General features: G+C 40.0%; 2 protein-coding genes across 2 annotated transcripts; both read right to left on the bottom strand.

Annotated features, from left to right (window-relative positions):
- Positions 1-1,400: 1,400 nt before the first annotated feature.
- Positions 1,401-11,498, bottom strand: LOC119692127 (pickpocket protein 28-like). Its single transcript, XM_048623109.1, has 8 exons — positions 11,454-11,498; positions 11,034-11,123; positions 10,605-10,744; positions 10,029-10,159; positions 9,782-9,841; positions 5,272-5,455; positions 3,825-3,998; positions 1,401-3,583 (listed from the first exon to the last, which is right to left on the bottom strand). Exons 1-8 carry the CDS (start codon positions 11,496-11,498, stop codon positions 3,535-3,537), a joined length of 873 nt encoding a protein of 290 aa, XP_048479066.1. The 3' UTR covers positions 1,401-3,534.
- Positions 11,499-14,219: 2,721 nt separating this feature from the next.
- LOC125488974 (pickpocket protein 28-like) lies at positions 14,220-20,555 on the bottom strand. Its single transcript, XM_048623108.1, has 5 exons — positions 20,475-20,555; positions 18,697-18,864; positions 15,030-15,159; positions 14,479-14,579; positions 14,220-14,358 (listed from the first exon to the last, which is right to left on the bottom strand). The coding sequence occupies exons 1-5, from the start codon at positions 20,489-20,491 to the stop codon at positions 14,220-14,222; spliced, it is 555 nt and encodes a 184-aa protein (XP_048479065.1). The 5' UTR covers positions 20,492-20,555.
- Between the last annotated feature and the right edge of the window lie 224 nt (positions 20,556-20,779).

The raw sequence follows: 20,779 nt of genomic DNA, 5'->3' as shown, positions 1-20,779 counted from the left end.
CAAACTTTTTTTTAATTTTGTACTGTATGTTTAATCCAATTGCATAAAACTTTACTAACTAAGCTAACAAAAAGAAAGTTTTCACCGAAAATCATTCGCTATTTTACTTTGTCCGTAAAAAAATATATATTTTACCTATTAAATGTAATTTTTTTGCGACTTATTTCACACCGTCTTATTTAATACGTACGTCTGAAACGTTCTTAATAATATCATCATCACGACCCATCACGTCCCCACTGCTGGGGAACGGGTCACCTTCCAATGAAGGAAGGGTTTAGGCCTAGTCCACCGCGCTGGCCTAGTGCGGGTTGGTGGACCCCAACATCAAGCAAGCTTTTGCTGAGAGAGTTGACGGGTAAGTGGGCAACCCGACTGTCAGATGTTTTCAAGCTGCCCGAAGGCCTCTGACTAGGCTTAACGACTGCTGCCGAAGCAGCAACCGAGACCCACGGCTTAACGTGCCGTCCGAAGCACGGAAGCGTCCAGAAAAGAACCACTTGAAATCGGTCACCCATCCAATGGCCGACCGTGCCAGTTGTTGCTTTACCTTAGTGATCAGTAACGATCACTGAGGCCCGCTTGACTACGGACGCTTCAATAATATACGAGTACCTATTTATTTGAAATACTTTCAATCATCGAAAACATCTCACAGTCGAGTTGTCCACTTACCCGACAACTCTCTCAGAAGGGCTAGTACGGGGCGCATTTAAGACATGACAAAAGTTTTGCATCGCTGTCACCCATATCGCGCAGCCTCAAGAGTGAGCGCAACGGAGAACTTCTGTCACGTCTTATTAGCGCCCCGTGCTACAGGACCAGCACAAGCTTGCTCGCGGGTCCACCTACCCGCACTAGGCCAGCGTGGTGAACTAGGCCTAAAACCCTTCCTTCATTAGAAGGAGACCCGTGCCCCAGCAGTGTGGACGTGATTTAAATATGATATAAATTGCACCTTTTAATTCCAATATTCTAAGAAGCAGTTAGGTACTTACGGTGCGATACTATAAGAATTTCCAATCGGCAGTATCGACACAAAATAAATTCTTGAAATCCATTTCTCGTTGATATAAGGAACCGCAAAGCATGTTGGATACTTATTTGAATGGTGGAGAATCGAGTTGCCGTCAACCAGGAGTCCATAAATCAAAAGCCGGCGTGTAAGGCACCCCGTATCTCGTATCTGAAGCAATCTTTGCGCCCTCACGGCGCGGCGGCGTGGGGCGTGGCTGACGTCGTCGGCAGCTCCTAATATCGCTACTGGACTTTGGAAAGGAAACTCTCCTAAGATTTATATTCTCCTAGTAGCTTGCGATGCAGTGACCATTTGTATTGTGTCGTATTGTTGTTTGCTTTGTCAGTTGGTATTAAATAAATAATTAGTTTACTTGTGAAAAACTTTTTATTCAGTGAGTTAAATTAATTAGCATAAAAGTTAGGTGCTTAAACAGAATTATTCTATAAGCAAGTACCTATTACAAGTTATTCTATTTGTTATCTTATTTATTTATTTTAGAGGACAATGCAAGTAGCCCTCGCAGGAGCAGAATAAAGTTATTTTACAAACAATATGTTAAATTAAGCTAAAAGAGCAGTGGCGGTGTAACGAATTGTAATCGTATATAATTGTAACGATGACCCAACTGCCTTCAAACTCAAACTCAAATCGTTTATTCGTGTACACAGGTAAATTCAGATCTAATACAATTATCAGTAGGTACATTCCATGTACTGCTTATTCATTAAGCATACGAACATATTGAATTGCTCAATGGCTCATGCTAAATAACAAAAATGCATGCAAATACACAAATCAATTAATTACATATTTTATAAGTACATTGAAATTTAAATTAGTCAGGTAGGTATACAAATACATACAAGATAATATTAATTATGTTAGAAATGTCATTTATTATAGTGTTCTGTCGTCAAAAAAGTCGGTTATTGTGTAATAGCACTTAGCTATTAATAATTCACATAATCTTTTCTTAAATATTTTTATGTCTAGGTCTCTAATACAATTTGGTATTTTATTGTAGATAAGCGGTGACATGCAAAAAACACTTTTATTCATTAAGGCTGTCTTTGAGGTTTGAGTGCATAGCCTGTTCCTATGTAGCGAACGTATCCGACTGCAGTGATGTACTTCTGATGCCTTCAAGAAGAGCTTTGGATTTGATTTTACAAATACACCTACTTCGTAAATATAAAGACATGGCAAAGTTAAAATTTTGAATTTCTTAAAATAGGGCTTACAGCTGTCTGTGTGTTCTTCAAAATAAATATATATGGGAATTCACAAGTCAGCGCTGACTTGCCGCTACTTTAGTACTTTACTGACTTGAAATCAATATACACGGGTTTTTTTCAGGTCAGCACAGACTTGTCTCGATTTCGGCGCCAGTTACTGACTCTGTCTAAATCAGCCTTTATCTTCTAGATTTCATGCCAAAGAGAGTTTCATGAGTCGCAGAGATATCACAATATCTGTTCCAGAATGTACGCTTCTCCCGAACCAGGGACTGCTAAGAGGACTGCTGAATGGTTTTTTACGTAACTCCTTTCTCAAATGAGCGCTTATCAAAGTATTTTTTTCCATTAAGAGTAACCTGCTGTTCTAATGATAGGGAACATATCAGTAAAGATAGGAAGGCAATCGAGAACTTCACCATCCATTGAGGCCTCACCAGCTAATTTATTCACCACTTCATTGCATTAAACACCAACGTGAGATGGGACCTATTGAAATGTAATATATTTGCCCATACTTTCTAACTCCAAAAGAGCTGCCAAGGTACTATAAGCTATCGTTGTTCCTCGATAGTTCGAGGTACAGCGAGCCAAGTGTTGTAAAGCACTTTTGGCGTCAGAGACCACAACAATTTTAGTCTCCACAGTGTTTTTTATAATATAATTATGAAACAGCTTGTTCTATTAACAGGTAAATATTATCGGTGTCCCCTACACTAGGTAAAACCCGTATCCTGGGGACAGTAGGCAGATTAGACAGAAAGTGTTCAAAGATTCTCGGCAAGTGGCAATACATACAGCCATACAACTGAAATTTAGTGGCTTTAACATTATCAAAGACTAAAAATTATATATTTTTAGTTATAGTTTCTTCTTTTTTTAACTTGGTAAGCCATATTTTTAATTGAAGTTTGGCTTCTTTTATAGTTGCATCTTTAACTTTGCAGACTTTCGTTGCTATGTTGTAAATGTGTGGTCGGTGAAACTCAGGGAATCTTTGTGCAAAGCATGTATTTGTGGCATGAACGGGAATTGTATCACGGTGAGTCTGTTAGGATGTACGAAATATGAACAATTGTCTGACGGTTAGAAGGTGGCATTCAGTATATACTTGAGAGGTGGGATATCTTTTGGTCTTGTTCTTCATAACTTTAAGAATTGATCGCTGTGCTCTTTCTATAGCCAACATGTACGTTTTGGATGAACCACCCCAGCAGGTGATGCAATAGCCTAGAACAGTTTGACAAAGTGCCATGTAATAAGTATAACAAGCTTTCATTACTTTTCTTGCTTCAGCTGTTTTCTTCTACGAATCTGGCAGAATAACCTGAAATATCAAAATAGTACATAATTCGGTAAAACGAAAAGAAACTGAATTTTATAGAAATTGAAAAAATCATAACTTCCGTTTGAAAACATTTTTCCCCAAAACCGCCATGTTTCACGCCCTCTTCATGCTAATTCCAATTTTTAGAACCAACTTCCCAAATACTCAGTACCTAGAATGCAGACGTAAATCTAATAAACGCTAAAAACGGGCATTTTTACCAAAATGACAAAAAGCTCACCTCAAAGTGGTGAAGTAAACGATCTCGACGAGGCTGAGGAAGGAGAAGCCGAGGAAGAGGCCGAGCAGCCCGCCGCAGTTGGCCACCACGTCCGTCACGCCGAAAAGCTCCGAGCGCCGGATCGACGGGAACCGCTCCTGCTTGTAGTACACCTCTATGACTGAGTACTCTACGCTGTAGGGGATAAGGAAGATATTTATTTAACCATAGGTATATTCTTTCTGTGCATATCCCAGTAAGGTCTACTTAAACTGCCTTCCTCATCTTAGATCATTTCCATTGTGGGTTGATAGGTAGGTAGGACGGCACACAACTATGCTTAGATATATATGCAGGTTTCGTCGAGATTTTACTTTCATATGGTAGAGTATGGATGTTGGCCAGCGGCGCACCCTGGTAAGCCAGGGTGCGCCGCTTAACAGCAACTTATACTTATGTAACTACTGATAAATAACGAGATACCAAGAATATAGGCTTATATTTACAAAACATAAACATGTTATTTGTGAGACATTGTAAGACAACTGACACACAATTTCTTCATAATAGCCCTAGATTATGACATTCTCCCCGGTCAGTTTATTTAATCGCAATGCGCCGGCACCGGTTTTCTACCGTTTTAGGAAAGCTGTGTCATGTGGCGCATGGTATATCCATCAGTGGTTGTATCCTTTGCTCGTCGGGTGTGATCGTATTATTCTTAATCGTGTAGCAAAGTAGATTTATGTACTCACTGCCGAATATGCTTTTGTTTTTATTCAAAGTGAGCTTGTTTCTCTATACTGCATTCAGGAATTTCTTCAAGTTTATGTCATGTTCATGTTTAATTTTTTCGCAGACAGTGACGTCATCTAAATAGGCATAATATAGGTGGTAGTTTCTCTGTTGTTATGATATAGTAAAGAGTTATTTAATGGAAATGGAAATGCTGTAACACCATTAGTTACGCCGAACGGTATTCTGTTAAACTAATATAGATTTCCGTCAGCTTCAAAGGCAGTATACTTTTTTCGCTCTATAGTATGGATACTTGATGATATGAAATTTTTAAGTCAATCTGGCTGAAGTAGTTGTATTTTGCAACCTCTGAAACGGAAGTGGGAATGCATCTAGTTCGGTATATCTGTTGATGGTGAGGTTTTCTTGGCTTTCTTGCATTTAGGAGTTCACAGCGTTTAATGTGGGTACATAATTTACAGTATTAGTATAGCTCTGACAGTTTTTATCAGCCATTTTTTTCGTTTGCGTTTCCAACTGTTTTCTACAAGGTCACACACTCTCGTGAACATTAGTCCTAGGATCTCAGAGGTTTCTTGTAAGTAAAGGGGTAATTTATTTCCGACCATCTCTGCGGGGATATCAGTATGAACATTATTTGGTAATTTTGATTAGGTTCTAATTGAATTTTTGTAACGTTCATCTTTGAAGTATGTTTCAGAAAACTCACCTATCGTTTCCTTCGAGGTACGTCACATTGATTAGTTTGTACAAGTTTTTGATGTAGTTCTTGAAGTTGTACTCAGTCTTGAGTATTTCCGCCTCGTAGGTGACACTGTTGCAGGCGGGCAGGCAGCGGCACGCCTCCTTCTCGAGGCCGAGGCTAGCTCGCATCTCTCTCTCTCCTAGCTCTTCTGTGAATGATGATTTGAGACTGAAACTCTATTTAGATATATATTAGGTCAGTGCGCAAAGGTTCTAAACATCCGAAATGAACCAATTGCCAACCTCACCTGCCCGTGGTGCACCCTGCTAAATAACAGACGAGGCTCTGGCGACCGGATGATGGCGGTATAACCATCCAAAAACAGCTACACTAAATCTCATAGGCCGGCGATGGGCAGCAGCGTCACTGGCACGAAAAGTGTAGCCCTGCGATCACCAACCCGCATTGCCAAGCGTGGTGATTATGGCAAAATCCTCCATGGAGTCACACCCAAAGCCCCGGCCCCCAGTTCCCGGCAGCCCAACTATTGCTGACTACGGCAGCGGTCTAGGTAACGGTAGGGCAGGGGGTGCGAAGAATCCCCGAGTTACGAATGGCTGCCATCAACGACTACAACTGGCGACATACAACGCACGGACACTGAGAGAGGACGAGAAGATGGTAGAACTCGAGGTAGAGCTTAGCAAAATAAAATGGGACATCTTAGGGCTATCAGAAGTCCGTAGAGAGGGCGAGGACACGATGACCCTGGAGTCCAGCCATATGCTCTACCATCGCGAGGGCGACCAACTGTCCCAAGGTGGCGTAGGATTCCTCGTCAACAAGACCCTTGTCAACAACGTAGTGGAGATCAGCAGTGTGTCGAATCGGGTAGCGTACCTAGTACTAAAACTAACCGAGAGGTATACCTTGAAGGTCGTACAGGTATATGCACCAACCTCGGCATACTCTGACACAGAAGTCGAAGCAGTATACGAAGATATCTCTAGAGCTATCAAGTGTACTGCTAAGACCCAATACACCGTTGTGATGGGGGACTTCAACGCCAAAGTGGGAGTACAAGAATGCGACGAAATGAGGGTAGGACCTCATGGCTTTGGTAGCAGAAACCATAGAGGGCAAATGCTTGTTGACTTCCTCGAAAGGGAGGGGCTGTACTTGATGAATTCTTTCTTTGAGAAACAGCCCCAGAGGAAATGGACATGGGCAAGCCCCGATGGTAGGACGAAAAACGAAATCGACTTCATTATGACTGACAAGCGGCACATATTCAGAGATGTCTCAGTGATCAATAGGTTTAAAACTGGGAGTGATCACCGACTTCTCCGAGGTACTCTGAATATTAACTTCAAGCTGGAGAGGAGACGTCTGGTGAAGTCGACCCTTCGTCCCACACTGCACCAAATTAGAGCTGGCAACACCAGCTTCCAGAGAGAACTACAGAGCCGATTCGAATCGCTGGAAACCACTACGGATATTGACGCGGATACAATCCAAATAGTGAAGGCTCTTCGTGAGGTGGGCCACAGACATTTTAGCATGAGAAGCAAAAGCAAGGAGTCTAAACTTTCAAGCGAGACACTCGAGCTTATGAGGCAGAGACGCAAATTTCCGTCGGCAGGTGACACTTCGTCAGAACTACGGGTACTCAACAAGCGTATAAAGAAGCTGATACGAAGAGATCTCCGTCGCTCCAACACACGCGCCATAGAAGCAGCAATTGAGCAAAATCGGGGGTCATAAGTCTTCGTTCAGCAACTTGGGAGAAGCCACTTGACGAAGTTGAAGTCTGCAGATGGTAATATCGTTGCCTCTAAGCCGGAGGTTCTTGCCGAAATCGAAGGTTTTTGCGGACAACTTTATGCTTCACACGCGCAGAAGTCTGTGGCTCTGCTCACCGATTCCAGAGCGCCACTAATACGCCACTACACTGACGACATCCCTGACGTCGACATAGGCGAGATTAGGATAGCCCTTGAGCAGCTTAAAAACAACAAGGCTCCGGGTGAAGACGGAATTACTACAGAGCTTCTGAAAGCTGGAGGTATTGCAATCCTCGAACAGCTCCAGAGGCTCTTCAATTCGGTTCTTCACAATGGCATTACACCGGAGGCATGGTCTGAGAGCGTCGTGGTATTGTTCTTTAAGAAGGGTGACAAAACCCTTCTGAAGAACTATAGACCGATCTCGCTTTTAAGCCATGTATACAAGCTGTTCTCAAGGGTTATCACGAACCGTCTTGCCCAAAAGTCAGACGAGTTCCAACCCCCAGAGCAGGCTGGGTTTCGAAAAGGCTTTAGTGCAATAGACCACATCCACACAGTAAGGCAGATTATACAGAAGACCGAAGAGTATAATCAGCCTCTGTGTCTAGCCTTTGTTGACTATGAAAAAGCCTTCGACTCCATCGAGACCTGGGCAGTTTTGGAATCCTTGCAGAGATGCCAAATCGATTGGCGCTATATCGAGGTGTTGAGATGTCTGTACAATGCCGCTACTATGACTGTCCAAGTACAGGACCACAAGACAAGACCTATCCAACTGCAACGTGGAGTGAGACAGGGGGATGTGATAACTTTTTCAACATCACCAAAGGTTAACTGGTAGAAAATGCTGCTAGCATTAAGTTCGCCTTTGTACCAATTTACTTTGTGCAATAAAGAATTTAATAATAATATCTCCGAAACTGTTCACCAATGCATTGGAAGATGTCTTTAAGACGTTGGACTGGAAAGGACATGGCATATGTATAAATGGCGAGTACATGTCACACCTCCGCTTCGCGGATGTCATCGTTATTATGGCAGAATCTCTGCAGGAACTCAGCTGGATGCTAAGTGGCCTAAATGCTGCTTCCCGACGTGTAGGCCTCGGTATGAACTTGGACAAGACGAAAGTCATGTACAATGCCCACATCAAACCGAAGCCGGTCGCCGTTGGTGAGGCAACAATCGAAGTTGTGCAAGAATATGTCTACCTCGGGCAGACTATTCGGCTAGGCAGAAGCAACTTCGACAAGGATCCTGCAAGGCGCATCCAACGGGTGCGTATTGCGACGTATAAAAACGAAATGTATAATTTCACATTAATAACGTTCACAACATATAATGAACGTTACGTATAACAACAAAATCTATATTTTCATAAGGTATAAGATTCAATTGGTATAACGTACATTTTATATAATATCAAAATATATAATACTTACGAGGACTAATATCAATTCGTATAACATACATTACGTATATCGTTTAAAATATAAACTATCATTTAGTATAAAGTTCATAAGACATACTAACATACAATAACATAATCTGTGTTTAATTACCCAACACCGTCAAACCCCTTAGCACCAAAACCTAAAGATAGGTGCGACGACGAGCAAAGCGAGGAGGAGCGTGTTAGGTGCACATGTTCGTCGAAACCAAAGCGGAGCGCAGCGAAGCGGAGCGGAGCGTTTCCCCACATAGCGTCAATAATAATAATAATGTCATAACCCCTAGTACCAAAACCTAAAGATAGGTGCGACGACGAGCAAAGCGAGGAGGAGCGTGTTAGGTGCACATGTTCGTCGAAACCAAAGCGGAGCGCAGCGAAGCGGAGCGGAGCGTTCCCCCCACATAACATCAATAATAATGAAATTACGATACGACAATATTTTATACTTTTTGTGCATTATACATAATGATAATTATATCCGTTGTAGAATATATGTTATAAACGTTATGCATTTTAATCGTTATATCAATTGAAATTATACTTTTTGAACGTTATTCTTTACGAAATTATGTATTTAGTAATTATGCCTTTCGTTTGTTATGTACAGTGATCGTTATACTTAATAAATTTATATCATATGGGCGTATACCTTGTGAATGTTATACCATTCGTTTTTATACCTCGTATTACTTACCCGCATCCAACTGGGTTGGGCTGCATTCGGGAAACTTCGTCACATATTCTCCTCGGCCATTCCTCAGAGCCTGAAGACAAAAGTCTTCAACCAGTGCGTCCTGCCAGTGATGACGTATGATGCAGAGACGTGGACACTGACGGTAGGACTGGTCCACCGATTTAAAGTCGCTCAGCGTGCTATGGAGAGAGCTATGCTTGGGGTTTCTCTGATGGATCGTATCAGAAATGAGGTTATCCGTCAGAGGACTAAGGTTATCGACATAGCTGTCAAAATATGCAAGCTGAAGTGGCAGTGGGCTGGTCATATCTGCCGAAGAACCGATAACCGTTGGGGTAGACGAGTTCTCGAGTGGAGACCACGAACAGGCAAACGCAGCGTGGGACGCCCTCCTGCCCGCTGGACTGACGACCTTAGGCGGGTGGCGGGTAGTGGTTGGATGAGGAAGGCCGAGGACCGAGTGTTGTGGCGCTCCTTGGGAGAGGCCTATGTCCAGCAGTGGATGATTATTGGCTGATGATGATGAGTGCGCAAAATCAGACAGATTCGTACAAAAAATATATTTTTAGTAGTTTTATATTAATTTGTTTCAAAACTTACGTATTGCTATCGTGATGCAATCTGAATCGTACTCAGTACATACGTTGTCGCTGTTTTTATCTAAAAAGAGATTAAAATTAAAATTATATTAAATTAAAGTTTTCTGACTTAAAACATGCGTTTTTATTCGTTTAAGCGAAACATTTATGATTAGAATGAATTAATATTGAATAATACTTAACAATGCAATACTCTGAGGTTTGAAGCCAAAAATTGTCAACAAATTTTGTACTTTAGTGTAACGTACACGGCAGGTAGAACGGCACACACTCGCAGCGGTGGAAGGTGTAGTTGGCGCGACACTCCAGCATGCAGTTGTTTTGTGTGTAAATGTGGAAGTACCTCAAAAATCGCTCGCTTTGGAAGTAGCACTGACGTCTGTAAACATGGAAAGTTATCATGAACTGACCAGGCACAGCTGATTGCTGGACAATGGTGAGCGGAATATGAGACGAATGTTCGCACATGGCGTAAACTAATTCTAAAATTCAGACCACGAACGAGAGAGCGTAGAATGTGACGTCGTACATAACCAGCCAGATCTTTTTGCTTACTTCGTTTAGGATACAAGATGTTTTTAATATTACCTAAGCGGACCGCAAAACCCTATTCATACTGATATTTTTTGGAACACGTAGAAATCGACGTAAATTGGACACTTATTTTTATGATACTAATACTTTATAAGGCTTGCTTACATGTATCTACCTCCATGTTTTCTGATAAATAAATTAGTTCTGATCAAACAACGGTATATAAAACCATAAAATAACGGTACTTGTTAGTCTATGATAAAACCCGCCTTATATTTTATAAAACTTACACTTCAGGGTGGTACTTCCGGAGGTTGTGCGAGGTTGTGGTCGAGTGGAAGGTGAGCGCCAGGCTGGACAGCTGGCGGGGCAGTGCGGCGTACGAGTGAACGGACGAGTGAGGCAGGTCAGCCGGGTTGTGCAGGAAGATCTATCGAGTGAAGGAGAAAAGACATAGGAAATCAGTTATTCGGTGCTATAGAAGTAGCTCTTTGATCACAAGTCAAAGTACGAAGCACGTACAACTCACGTAAGTATCCTCAAAAACCTCTTGTGTATTTGAGTTGTAAATGGAAAATCATAAATTGAATGTCTTGAGGGGCTAAAAATTATTTAAAACATTTCAAATCCTTAGTGATATCGATACAGTAAAATAGAAATAAGTTGGTGATGTGTATGGGTGGTTTAGAACTGAAATTGATAATAATAATGTGTTTTACCTTAAAGCCACTACCAAAGGGGTTACACGTTTCATCGTGATCTTTTAATGATGAATGTAGTAATATATTTAAGTTGAATTTTCCCGTTTTCTGTAAAGAAACAATAAAGTATCTAATATTGATGTACTAAGTAATGAACATTTTTTTATAGCTGTAACTGTACATAATAATGTTGTTTGTGCACAAAAAACAGACTTATATAATTATTTTAAGACAACTAATCGGTCATATTGCTGTCATTTTTCTCAGCACTCGCAAAGTGTTATGAACTAATATTTCTGTACTTTAAAATTAAGAGCACTTAGCTAACAAGCAAACATGTTTTTGCTTTATTCGAAAATTTTATAGCACAAAAAAGTGGTTAAATCCTTTGTTTAAACGTGCTCATAAAATACTCACTCTTTATGGAAACAGATAAACTTTCATTTGGCAGGGTTTAATATTAGAAGGTTGTTCTAAAGCCATGCTCCTATATCAGCTATTGCCAGTTCTGCGTTTGCTAAGACGATATGCCAGGTAAAATCGTTGATGATTAAGGCTGTGTCATCGGCATAGCAAAACACCCTGCATTCTAGCTCTGCGTGTAAAGACTGGTCGATATCATTAAGAGAGGCTATAAAGAGCGTTGGTCTTAGGATGCTACCCTGCGGCACTCCAAAGGTAATTTCACTGGCTTCACTACAGCGTTCTCCTATTTGTGTTAGTAGTTTGCAGTTCGTCAGATAGATGAAAAACCACTGTAGAGCGACACCTCTGACCATTAGTAATAGGAACCTATTAGTTGTGTAACCTACCATATAAATGCGAGTTTTTTATCCCGCTAAACTGAACTGCAGTTTGGGAGTTTTTATGTAATTTTGCGTGTTATACTTTTGGTAAATAAAAAACGTTAAAAAAAACATTACCGCGGCCCGCCGTGGGTAGGTCTGGTTGAAGAACAGCCCCTTCTTATACCCCTCCTCCATTGTCCAGCCGCGGCTGGCTCGAGTGGAGTTCAGGTACTTGTAATCCGTTTGTATACTGAAATTTGTACTCAAATGTATAAAAATGATATGAAAGCAGTCAATAGGGCACGTGATGCATTGGTTATATTTGGGCCACACAGTATTTTTGATCTACGCCTACCAATATGTATTCTCTCTTAATTTATTTGTTCACAGTTAATAGGGAATATGCAAGAATTTTTTTAATATTCTTTTTCAATAGCTTTACATCGCTTTATTATAGTAAAAAAGTACCTAATTTAAAAAGGAATTTAAGGTATTTTAAATAAAGTAAAAAATTTACAACCGAAACGACCACTGTAAACTTACGCCGCCCGTCATGATGGCGCACTAAGTGTGACGTCAAACTTTCGTTTCACGGAATTACGTTTAAAAAAAATATTGATGGAGGCATAATTTAAAAATAACAAAGTTTATTAAAAATAATATTTGACCTTTATTTGAATCACATACATATTCCCTATTGCTTAAAGGTGGATTCGACCAAACATCACGTTACACCAGAGTAACTATACAGTATACAGGAATAAAATTAACACGAGAGTAAATATCTCAGATAAGTGCTTTTGTATTCTACAAAGTTGTACCAAGTTTGAATGGATTATAATACACTCACGGGCAATGAAAAGGTTCCACTGAGAAATGCACCAAATTACTCTTAAATGGAAAATGCTAGCTTAATAACGCTTTCTGCAACATTAAAGTACATTTAACAGAGCATCAGGGTATTAACAACGAAAAACGATAGTATATATTATTATGATGATATATATTATGATATACATATATTTGTTTTAAATCTTTGAAAAAAATTGAGTTGTTTGGTGTCAGAATTTGTGAGTGGAACTTTTTCATTGCCCGTGAGTATAGTATGAAACGTCATAAGAAGGTTTTCTAATCAGCTGAAGTGTTGCCGCCATTACAAAATTAGTCTCGGATAACCGTCAAAGACTAAATTCATGAGTAACAGTGCAAAACGGGGTTGAGGTACGAGTATACGGTCAGGAGATACAGTATGTCGAGGAGTTATCTAGGCCAGATAGCTTCATTTCATAACCGGCCAGACAAAGAAGTTGAAAGACGGATTGAAAACGCCTGGAAAAGCTTCTGGTCTATGAAATCTTTAATGAAGGGAGAGCTACCATTATCGCTCAAGCGGAAGCTCCTCGACTCGTGTATCCTGCCCGTCCTAACCTACGGCGCTCAGACTTGGTCTTTGACGGAACATCAGAAGTCTAAGCTGAAGGTTTGCCAACGAGCGATGGAGCGTAGCATACTGGATGTGACCAGGCTAGACCGCGTCAGAAATACCACACTGCGCTCCGCCGCTCGCATAAAAGACGTAGGTGCACAGACCGCAAAAGCTGAAGTGGGCCTGGGGGCAGGCCACGTCATGCGAATGCACCCGGACCGGTGGGCAAAAATTATAACCGAGTGGGTGCCGGGCGACGGACGCAGGCGCCCAGGTAGACCTAGGCAGAGATGGCGGGACGACCTGGACAGATTTTTGCCGGATTGGCGTCAGGTGGTTGACAATAGAGACGTGTGGAGTAAACATGGGGAGGCCTTTGCCCAGCAGTGGAACACTGAAATGGCTACATAAAAAACCGTCAATGTTGGCGGTGTAAATTTTTATTCTTGGTATAAGCTACTTATCTTGGTTTCAGGTTTAGTAGAATCAAAATCTGCTTGCTTCCGAGTAACTGGTAGTGTACTCTGGAGTAAAAAGTTACTCAAGCTTGGTTGAATCCCATAAATTGGACATAATAATTCTAAATACCTTGTGTTTTTCAATATTTCATCTTGCAATAACGTATTGACCGTGAAGCAGACGCCTAGTTCGGTCAACACGGCGTCAATCTCATACTTCTCGGCAGCGGCCGCGCCCTTCAAGGTGGACCGCTGACGGAATACTGTGTTCGATAGTTTAGGAGAATACTGTGAAAAATATCTTAAATAAGTGTTGTTTGTTATGCGAATAAATTCAACCTTTGGATCATATAGAGTAAGGTATATTGTTTTTGAAACTGTATATTTTTTGTCAGCAATATTGCACTTTAATTGAATAATCACAGTAGGGCTTTCTATCACATATACTGTAGTATAACAAACATTATATGATTGTTGTGGGAAAACTTATCTAATACCTACATAAGTACCTAAATACATTTTCAAAGATATTTTATAAGCTTACTTTAATAATATTCTGAACAACAGTAGCATTGCCCTTGCGTATGCTAAAGTCTAGCGTAAAGTACGTTGTATCACATATCATGGATATATCTTCAAATTCCTCTCTTTTTGTTGTGCTCATATTTGATCTGAAATCAGCAACATACCATCAATATATGTATACATATAAAATGCCGCATCAATATTCCAATTGATAATATTATTCAGAGTAATTAATTATTTACCGTCTTTTTGATACGAGTACTTACTTGCTGTTTGGGTTAGAGAATTTAATAGCTACGTCAGTGTAGTTATACTGCTCTTTCAATATTGACCAGTTCGGGCAAATAGTTATCGATGGAAATGGTACCTGTAACAACAAAAATACATACATACAGGGTATTGCATAGAGGGAGTAACTCAGGGGGTAATTATGAACCCCTTCTGTTCTACGAGTTTAGAAATTTCGCGAAATAAAAACCCGTTCTCCATAGTAAAAAGTCACGTGACCAACAAAAGTTTCTATAATCATCATCAGCCTTCTATCGCCGACTGTTGGGTATAGGCCTCCTTATTTGTGCGCCAATTATTGCGGTCTTGTGCCGCTCTGGTCTACCTACTGCTTCATGGTCCATCGCAAAGTTTATGTGGAAAGTATTTTTTTTACTGAAATAAATTAAAAACTCGTAGAACAGTACAGAATGACGTTGACATGTACCAATGAGTTCATTGAATTTAAGTACCTACAATGTATACCATCGAAGCTCGCGCCAACATCTAGAACATAATATCAGAATGTCTCTATGTAAACAATACGTACCGAGCCCACGTGCACCATCTCCTTGTTGAAGGCCACGATGACGGGGCTGTCCCACCACTTGGCGAACACGTTCCGGATCAGGTACGAGCAGCACGCCACGCTCACCGCGATCGTCACCAACCAGAATATCCTGCAAATATTATATACTGTGTTCAAAAAAGGTACAGTTCTCCCATATTAATAATGCGCATGCAAATCTTCGCAAACTGTCGTATTCCCGGAAACACCCGAATCATTGAATCGTCGAGCCTTAAACAAAGCACTTGCATTTTGATCCTTGTTCGAAAGAAATAGTAGTCAATATCATGTGACACATAATCGAAAACAATTTGGGCGGTCGGTGGCTGTCACCGATCAGTCAAAGGTCTCAAGGTCAAGATCAATATTACTTTTGTGGAATTATAAAGAGCTGCAATTACACATCGTTCTTGTTATTTTTTTCAAATGTGAATTTAATTTCAACTTTAATTATTTTTGACGACGCCATATTATGAGGCACATTTTTAAGAATAAAATATACGTCACATTGATAGACTTCACTTTGCCAATAAAGCCACACCCAAAAGACCAAGTTTGTAATTGTAATATTATTGTGAATGATCAGCGCTGTAAATACTTTTGAACTGAGATATTAATGTAAACATTTTTATTAATGTGAAATAATCAGTGCTGTAAATACTTTTGAACTGAGATTTTAAAAATTTAATGTAAACCTGTGTTTGAAATCCATTTCTCCTTATAATATAAACCTTGTGTTATTCAAACCTTCTTTCATCCATCTTTACATCAGCTTCAGTAAGACACTTGAAAAGTACCTACTGTAACATTTTCGAAGTAAATTTTAATATTATGGAATATTATGAATTATCGAATCAAATTTCGTTACTGATAAATCAATTATCTCTTTAGCACCAATTACATAATTCTACTAAAATTTCATGAAGAAAATGCACTTAACCCCTCTAAATACATAATAGTTTTCTAACGCTCGGGAATACGACCGTTGCCGAACAATGGCGAAGATTTCTATGTGCATTATCAATTTTGGGGAACTGTACGTAAGTATTATATTTATAAGCTATGTTTCGTTTGGTTTGGCTAAAAATTGGTATAGAGAACTAAATTGTAAATATCACACGCCTCGATGCCACTAAACCGGGAACACCCAAATATTCCGAAAAACTTTTTTCCGAATTTGATAATTCCGAATATGTAATTTACGAAATATTGCAATACCGATTTTTTAAAATATCGAATTATAAAAATTACGATAATTATAATTTCGAATATTATAATCACGAATATTGTTATTACGATTATTAAATATACGAACGTGAAAAAATACGAATACTTTAATATACGAAAAATAAAATACCGATTTATTAAAATCACGAAAAATTAAAATCCCGATCGGAAATATGATAATTCGTGATTTTGACAAAAATTAATCATATAATATGCCATTTATTTCCAAACTAAAGTGACTTAAGTATTAATTTTATATAGTTTTACATTTTACAATTTAACATTCTATATAAAATTTTTATCAATTAGCTTAAATTCATTATGATGCATTATTAATTATTATTTTGACGGTCGAATGGCGTAGTGGTTAGTGGCCCTGACTGCTATGCCGAAGGTCCCGGGTTCGATTCCCGGCTGGGGCAGATATTTGTTTAAAGACAGATATTTGTACTCGGGTCTTGGGTGTTGATATTTATATTTAGTATTTATCTATCTATGTATTTGTGTAGATATATCAGCTGTCCGACACCCATAACAAAGGTTCTGCCTAGCTTGGGGTCGGATGGCCGTGTGTGAGATGTCCCCACATATTATTATATATTATTCATATTATTATATATTATAATTATTAACTTTACTAAATTGATTACATTTCTAAAACTAAATATACATTATTTATTAATTTAACCAATTAATATCAGTACTTACTCTATTTTTATTACATTATTAATTTAAATTAAGATAATTTCATTATTATTTTACTAAATTGATTACATTTGACAAAAATACATAAACGTATTTAAAACTTCAGAACCAAAACCAAAAGATAGGTGCGACGACGAGCAAAGCGAGGAGGAGCGTGTTAGGTGCACATAGATATCGAAAAACAAAGCGGAGCGCAGCGAAGCGGAGCGGAGCGTTTCACATAATATAGCTTAAAAATATATTGTGTAAAAGATTTAGTTTCCCATGGATTTTGCTACATGGCGCTGTCGTCACCATTCTACATCGCGGTATGGTTTGGTTTATGCTTTGATTTGGGGAAAAGTAAATAAGATTGTACCATTTTAAATAATTGTAATACAATTGCTCGGATTTTTACGGTGGTTAACCTTAAAAAGCTTAGGACCCAAACCTAAAGATAGGTGCGACGACGAGCAAAGCGAGGAGGAGCGTGTTAGGTGCACATAGATATCGAAAAACAAAGCGGAGCGCAGCGAAGCGGAGCGGAGCGTTTCATATAATACAGCTTAAAAAATATTGTTTGTATACGGATTATGCTGTTAATAAACATACTCGTACTATTCCTAATATATGACTATTTCTTGTTCACTAAAAACATTCGGGAATTTGTATTTTCGGAATATTAAAAATTCGGAATTCGTAATTTTAACAATTCGATATAATAAATAATCGTACTTTTGAAACATCGAAATTATAATATTCGGAAATATGACTTTCGTCATTTTAATTAATCTGTGGTTTAAAATTTCGTTTATTATACTATTCGTGATTTTCGCTATTCGGAAACTTAAAATTCGGGATTGTGAATTATTCGGAACTACGAAATTCGTAATTATGAAAATCGTTATTTTCATATTCGTAAAAAAGTAATTCGAAATTCTGTAGTGTACCCCACTAAACCGCACACACAATCGCTATGAGTAAGTACTTTAACCTTCTCAAAGCGAAATGAGTAAATAAATGAATCATAATCTATTTATTTATTTACTATAGGTAGATACACCAAATCTATATAAATATCCCTCAGAGTCTGAAGACAAAGGCTTCAACCAGTGCGTTCTGCCAGTGATGTGGTATAGTGCAGAAACGTGGACACTGACGGTAGGACTGGTCCACCCATTTAAAGTCGCTCCGCGTCCTATGGAGACAACTATGCTTGGGGTTTCTCTGATGGATCGTATCAGAAATGTGGTTATCCGTCAGAGGACTAAGGTTGCCAACATAGCTGCCAAAATATGCAAGCTGAAGCAGAAGGAGACCAAGAATAGGAAAACGCGAGGCGGGTTGCCGGTAATGGCCGAGAACCGAGTGTTGTGGCGCTCCTTGGGAGAGGCCTATACTCAGCAGTGGACGATTATTGGCTGATGATGAAGATGATATAATTATATATAGGTATATGGAGGAGCGAAGGTGTTGCCACTCCTCCATTGAAAAGGGAGGATCCTCCGACCAAGCTGGGCGGTTTAGCTTGGTGGGCAACTGCCCGACGGTCACATGTCGGGATTCTGTATATATACTGAGTAGCTGTAATTCTTAGATACCGCGATGTAGGATTTGGTATTTTTGCTTTCACTCTTCCATGCCATCTGTTGGTCGTCCTTGATATCTCTTTGCTGGATCTATATCTTGACTTCTATGCTTGCGCGTATTCATTATAGATGTCGCCACAGGTACTTACTTTTCCAGCGTGCTTTTCTCGTTGACGTACTTGAGGCCGTGCAGCGTGGTGTTGGCGGAGAAGTCCACGCACAGCTCGCTCAGCAACAGCCGGCGCCGCGCGCGCGCCTCCGACCGCTTAGAAGCCCTTTCTGTTTCACAGCTCGGCTCTGGTAATTTTATGCCATTTCTGAAATGATATATCATATATGTCACACCAGTTATGCATAGGATTGGTATTAAGTTAAGCACGTATAATTATTATTTATTTGTTTTACTAACACTACATAGAATAAGATAAATTGTTACTAACACGCTATGGACTATGTATTTTGGTCTGAAATAAATGATTTATTATTATTATATACGTACACTATGCTTGAACATGTAAAAAAAGAATTAGTATAAATTTAAATTAGGTGGACATGCACATGCAGGAGCGGTGGTAGCTCAGTCGAGGAGCGGTGGTAGCTCAGTCGGGCTTCTCAATCAAGAGATGCGGGTTCTAATCCCGGTGCTGACATGTACCAATGAGTTCTTTGAATTTATGTACAATGTATACCATCGCTCTTACGGTGAAGGAAAACATCGTAAGGAAACCTGCATATCTAGATTTATCACATCAATCTAGATATGTGAACCCACCAACCCGCATTGGACCAGCGTGGTGGGAAATGGTCCAAACTTAGGAAGGCAGTTTAGACCTTGGGGATATGCACAAAGGTTCCACTCGAGAGAGCCAGCAGGTACTTACACTCCCACAGAGAATAGAATAGAATAGGTCGACATAAACATCCGAGTAGTACAATTTACCATTATGCTTAGCGTTTGTGGACTGAGAAGGCCTTTGATTTGATCGAGACGTGGGCGGTGCTAAAGCTCTTACAATGGTTCCACATTGACTACAGGTATATTGTAGTGTTTAAGTGCTTTTATAGAAACGCCACTATGTCAGTTCACTAATGCGATGGAAGATGACTATATAGTGATTATGGCAGAATCGTTGGAAAACCTCAGCAAAATTCTCCAAGACCTCATTCGGGTTTCCCAACAGGTGGGCCTCAAGATGAATATGGACAAGACGAAAGTCATGGCCAATTTCAATATCCATAGGGAACTAAAAATACTGTGACGTTTTACTACCTTGGACAAACAGTCCAACTAGGAAGATCTAACTTCGAGAAAGAGGTGACTCGGCGAATCCAACTGGGCAGCGTTCGGGAAGTTACGAAGCGTGTTCCCGTCCAAAATCGTCCCAGTGTCTCAAGATGAAAGTCTTCGAACAGCGCGTGTTGCCAGTGATGACCCTGCCCAGACGTGGTCTCTAACTTTAGGCCTCTTGAATAGGCTCGGAGTCACTCAAAGAGCTATGGGCTATGCTCGGCGTGTCGTACGTGATCGAATCAAAAATGAAGTGATCCGTAGACGAACCAAAGTAACCGACATAGCTAAGATAGTCAGTAAGCTAAAGTGCCAGTGGGACGGACACATTGTTCGAAGGACTGATGGTCGGTGGAGCAGAAGAGTTCTCGAGTCTAGACCACGTACCGGCAAGCGCAGCGTTGGGCGGACCCCCGCGAGATGGACGGACGATATAGTCAAGTCCGCGGGGAAGCGCCGCATGCGGGCCGCCTCCGATCGGACAAGGTGGGACTCATTGGGGGAGGCCTATGTTCAGCAGCCACAGTGGACGTCATATGGCTGAGATGATGATGAATTAGTGGACGTGAAAGCTAATAAAGTCTAGACATAAATCCTAATTTGTGAGCCATATTTTTCATAAAATAAGTAGGTACTTACTCTGTATCATGGGCCATGTTGATTAAAAAGTTATATTTTAATTTCTGCCGGTTCTCACCACCACCAACCTAGTACAACATCACAGCCAGAGTGAAGTAAATACAACGTTAACTAGCTGTTATATAGTTTTTAAATTAGGTTAATAGGCTTCAGTATCCGCCTAAGTTATTATACCTAGTAAGCTAGCTTAGCCTAAAATAATTAATATAATGTCGTATGACTAGGTGCGATCTTTATTATAACATCCCTGAAGTGAACATAAGAGCCAGGTCACGAAACGGAGCACACATTTAGACCGAAATTTA

The sequence above is a fragment of the Plutella xylostella genome, chromosome 9, assembly GCF_932276165.1.
Source record: "Plutella xylostella chromosome 9, ilPluXylo3.1, whole genome shotgun sequence".
Classification (NCBI taxonomy): Eukaryota; Metazoa; Arthropoda; class Insecta; order Lepidoptera; family Plutellidae; genus Plutella; species Plutella xylostella.
The sequence above is the reverse complement of the archived record's forward strand: the minus strand, read 5'-3'. Positions and strand labels throughout refer to the sequence as shown.

What these genes read in the sequence shown, in the direction of transcription:
- LOC119692127 (XM_048623109.1), bottom strand. Translation starts at nt 11,498, where the DNA reads ATGGCTTTAGAACAACCTTCTAATATTAAACCCTGCCAAATGAAA. An exon ending in TTGCATCACGATAGCAATAC is followed by an intron (nt 5,456 to 9,781) that starts GTAAGTTTTGAA and finishes CATCATTCACAG; the next exon opens with AAGAGCTAGGAGAGAGAGAG. An exon ending in TACCTCGAAGGAAACGATAG is followed by an intron (nt 3,999 to 5,271) that starts GTGAGTTTTCTG and finishes TATCCCCTACAG; the next exon opens with CGTAGAGTACTCAGTCATAG.
- LOC125488974 (XM_048623108.1), bottom strand. An exon ending in GAGAAAAGCACGCTGGAAAA is followed by an intron (nt 15,160 to 18,696) that starts GTAAGTACCTGT and finishes TAATATTTGCAG; the next exon opens with GATATTCTGGTTGGTGACGA. An exon ending in AGATGGTGCACGTGGGCTCG is followed by an intron (nt 14,580 to 15,029) that starts GTACGTATTGTT and finishes TTGTTGTTACAG; the next exon opens with GTACCATTTCCATCGATAAC.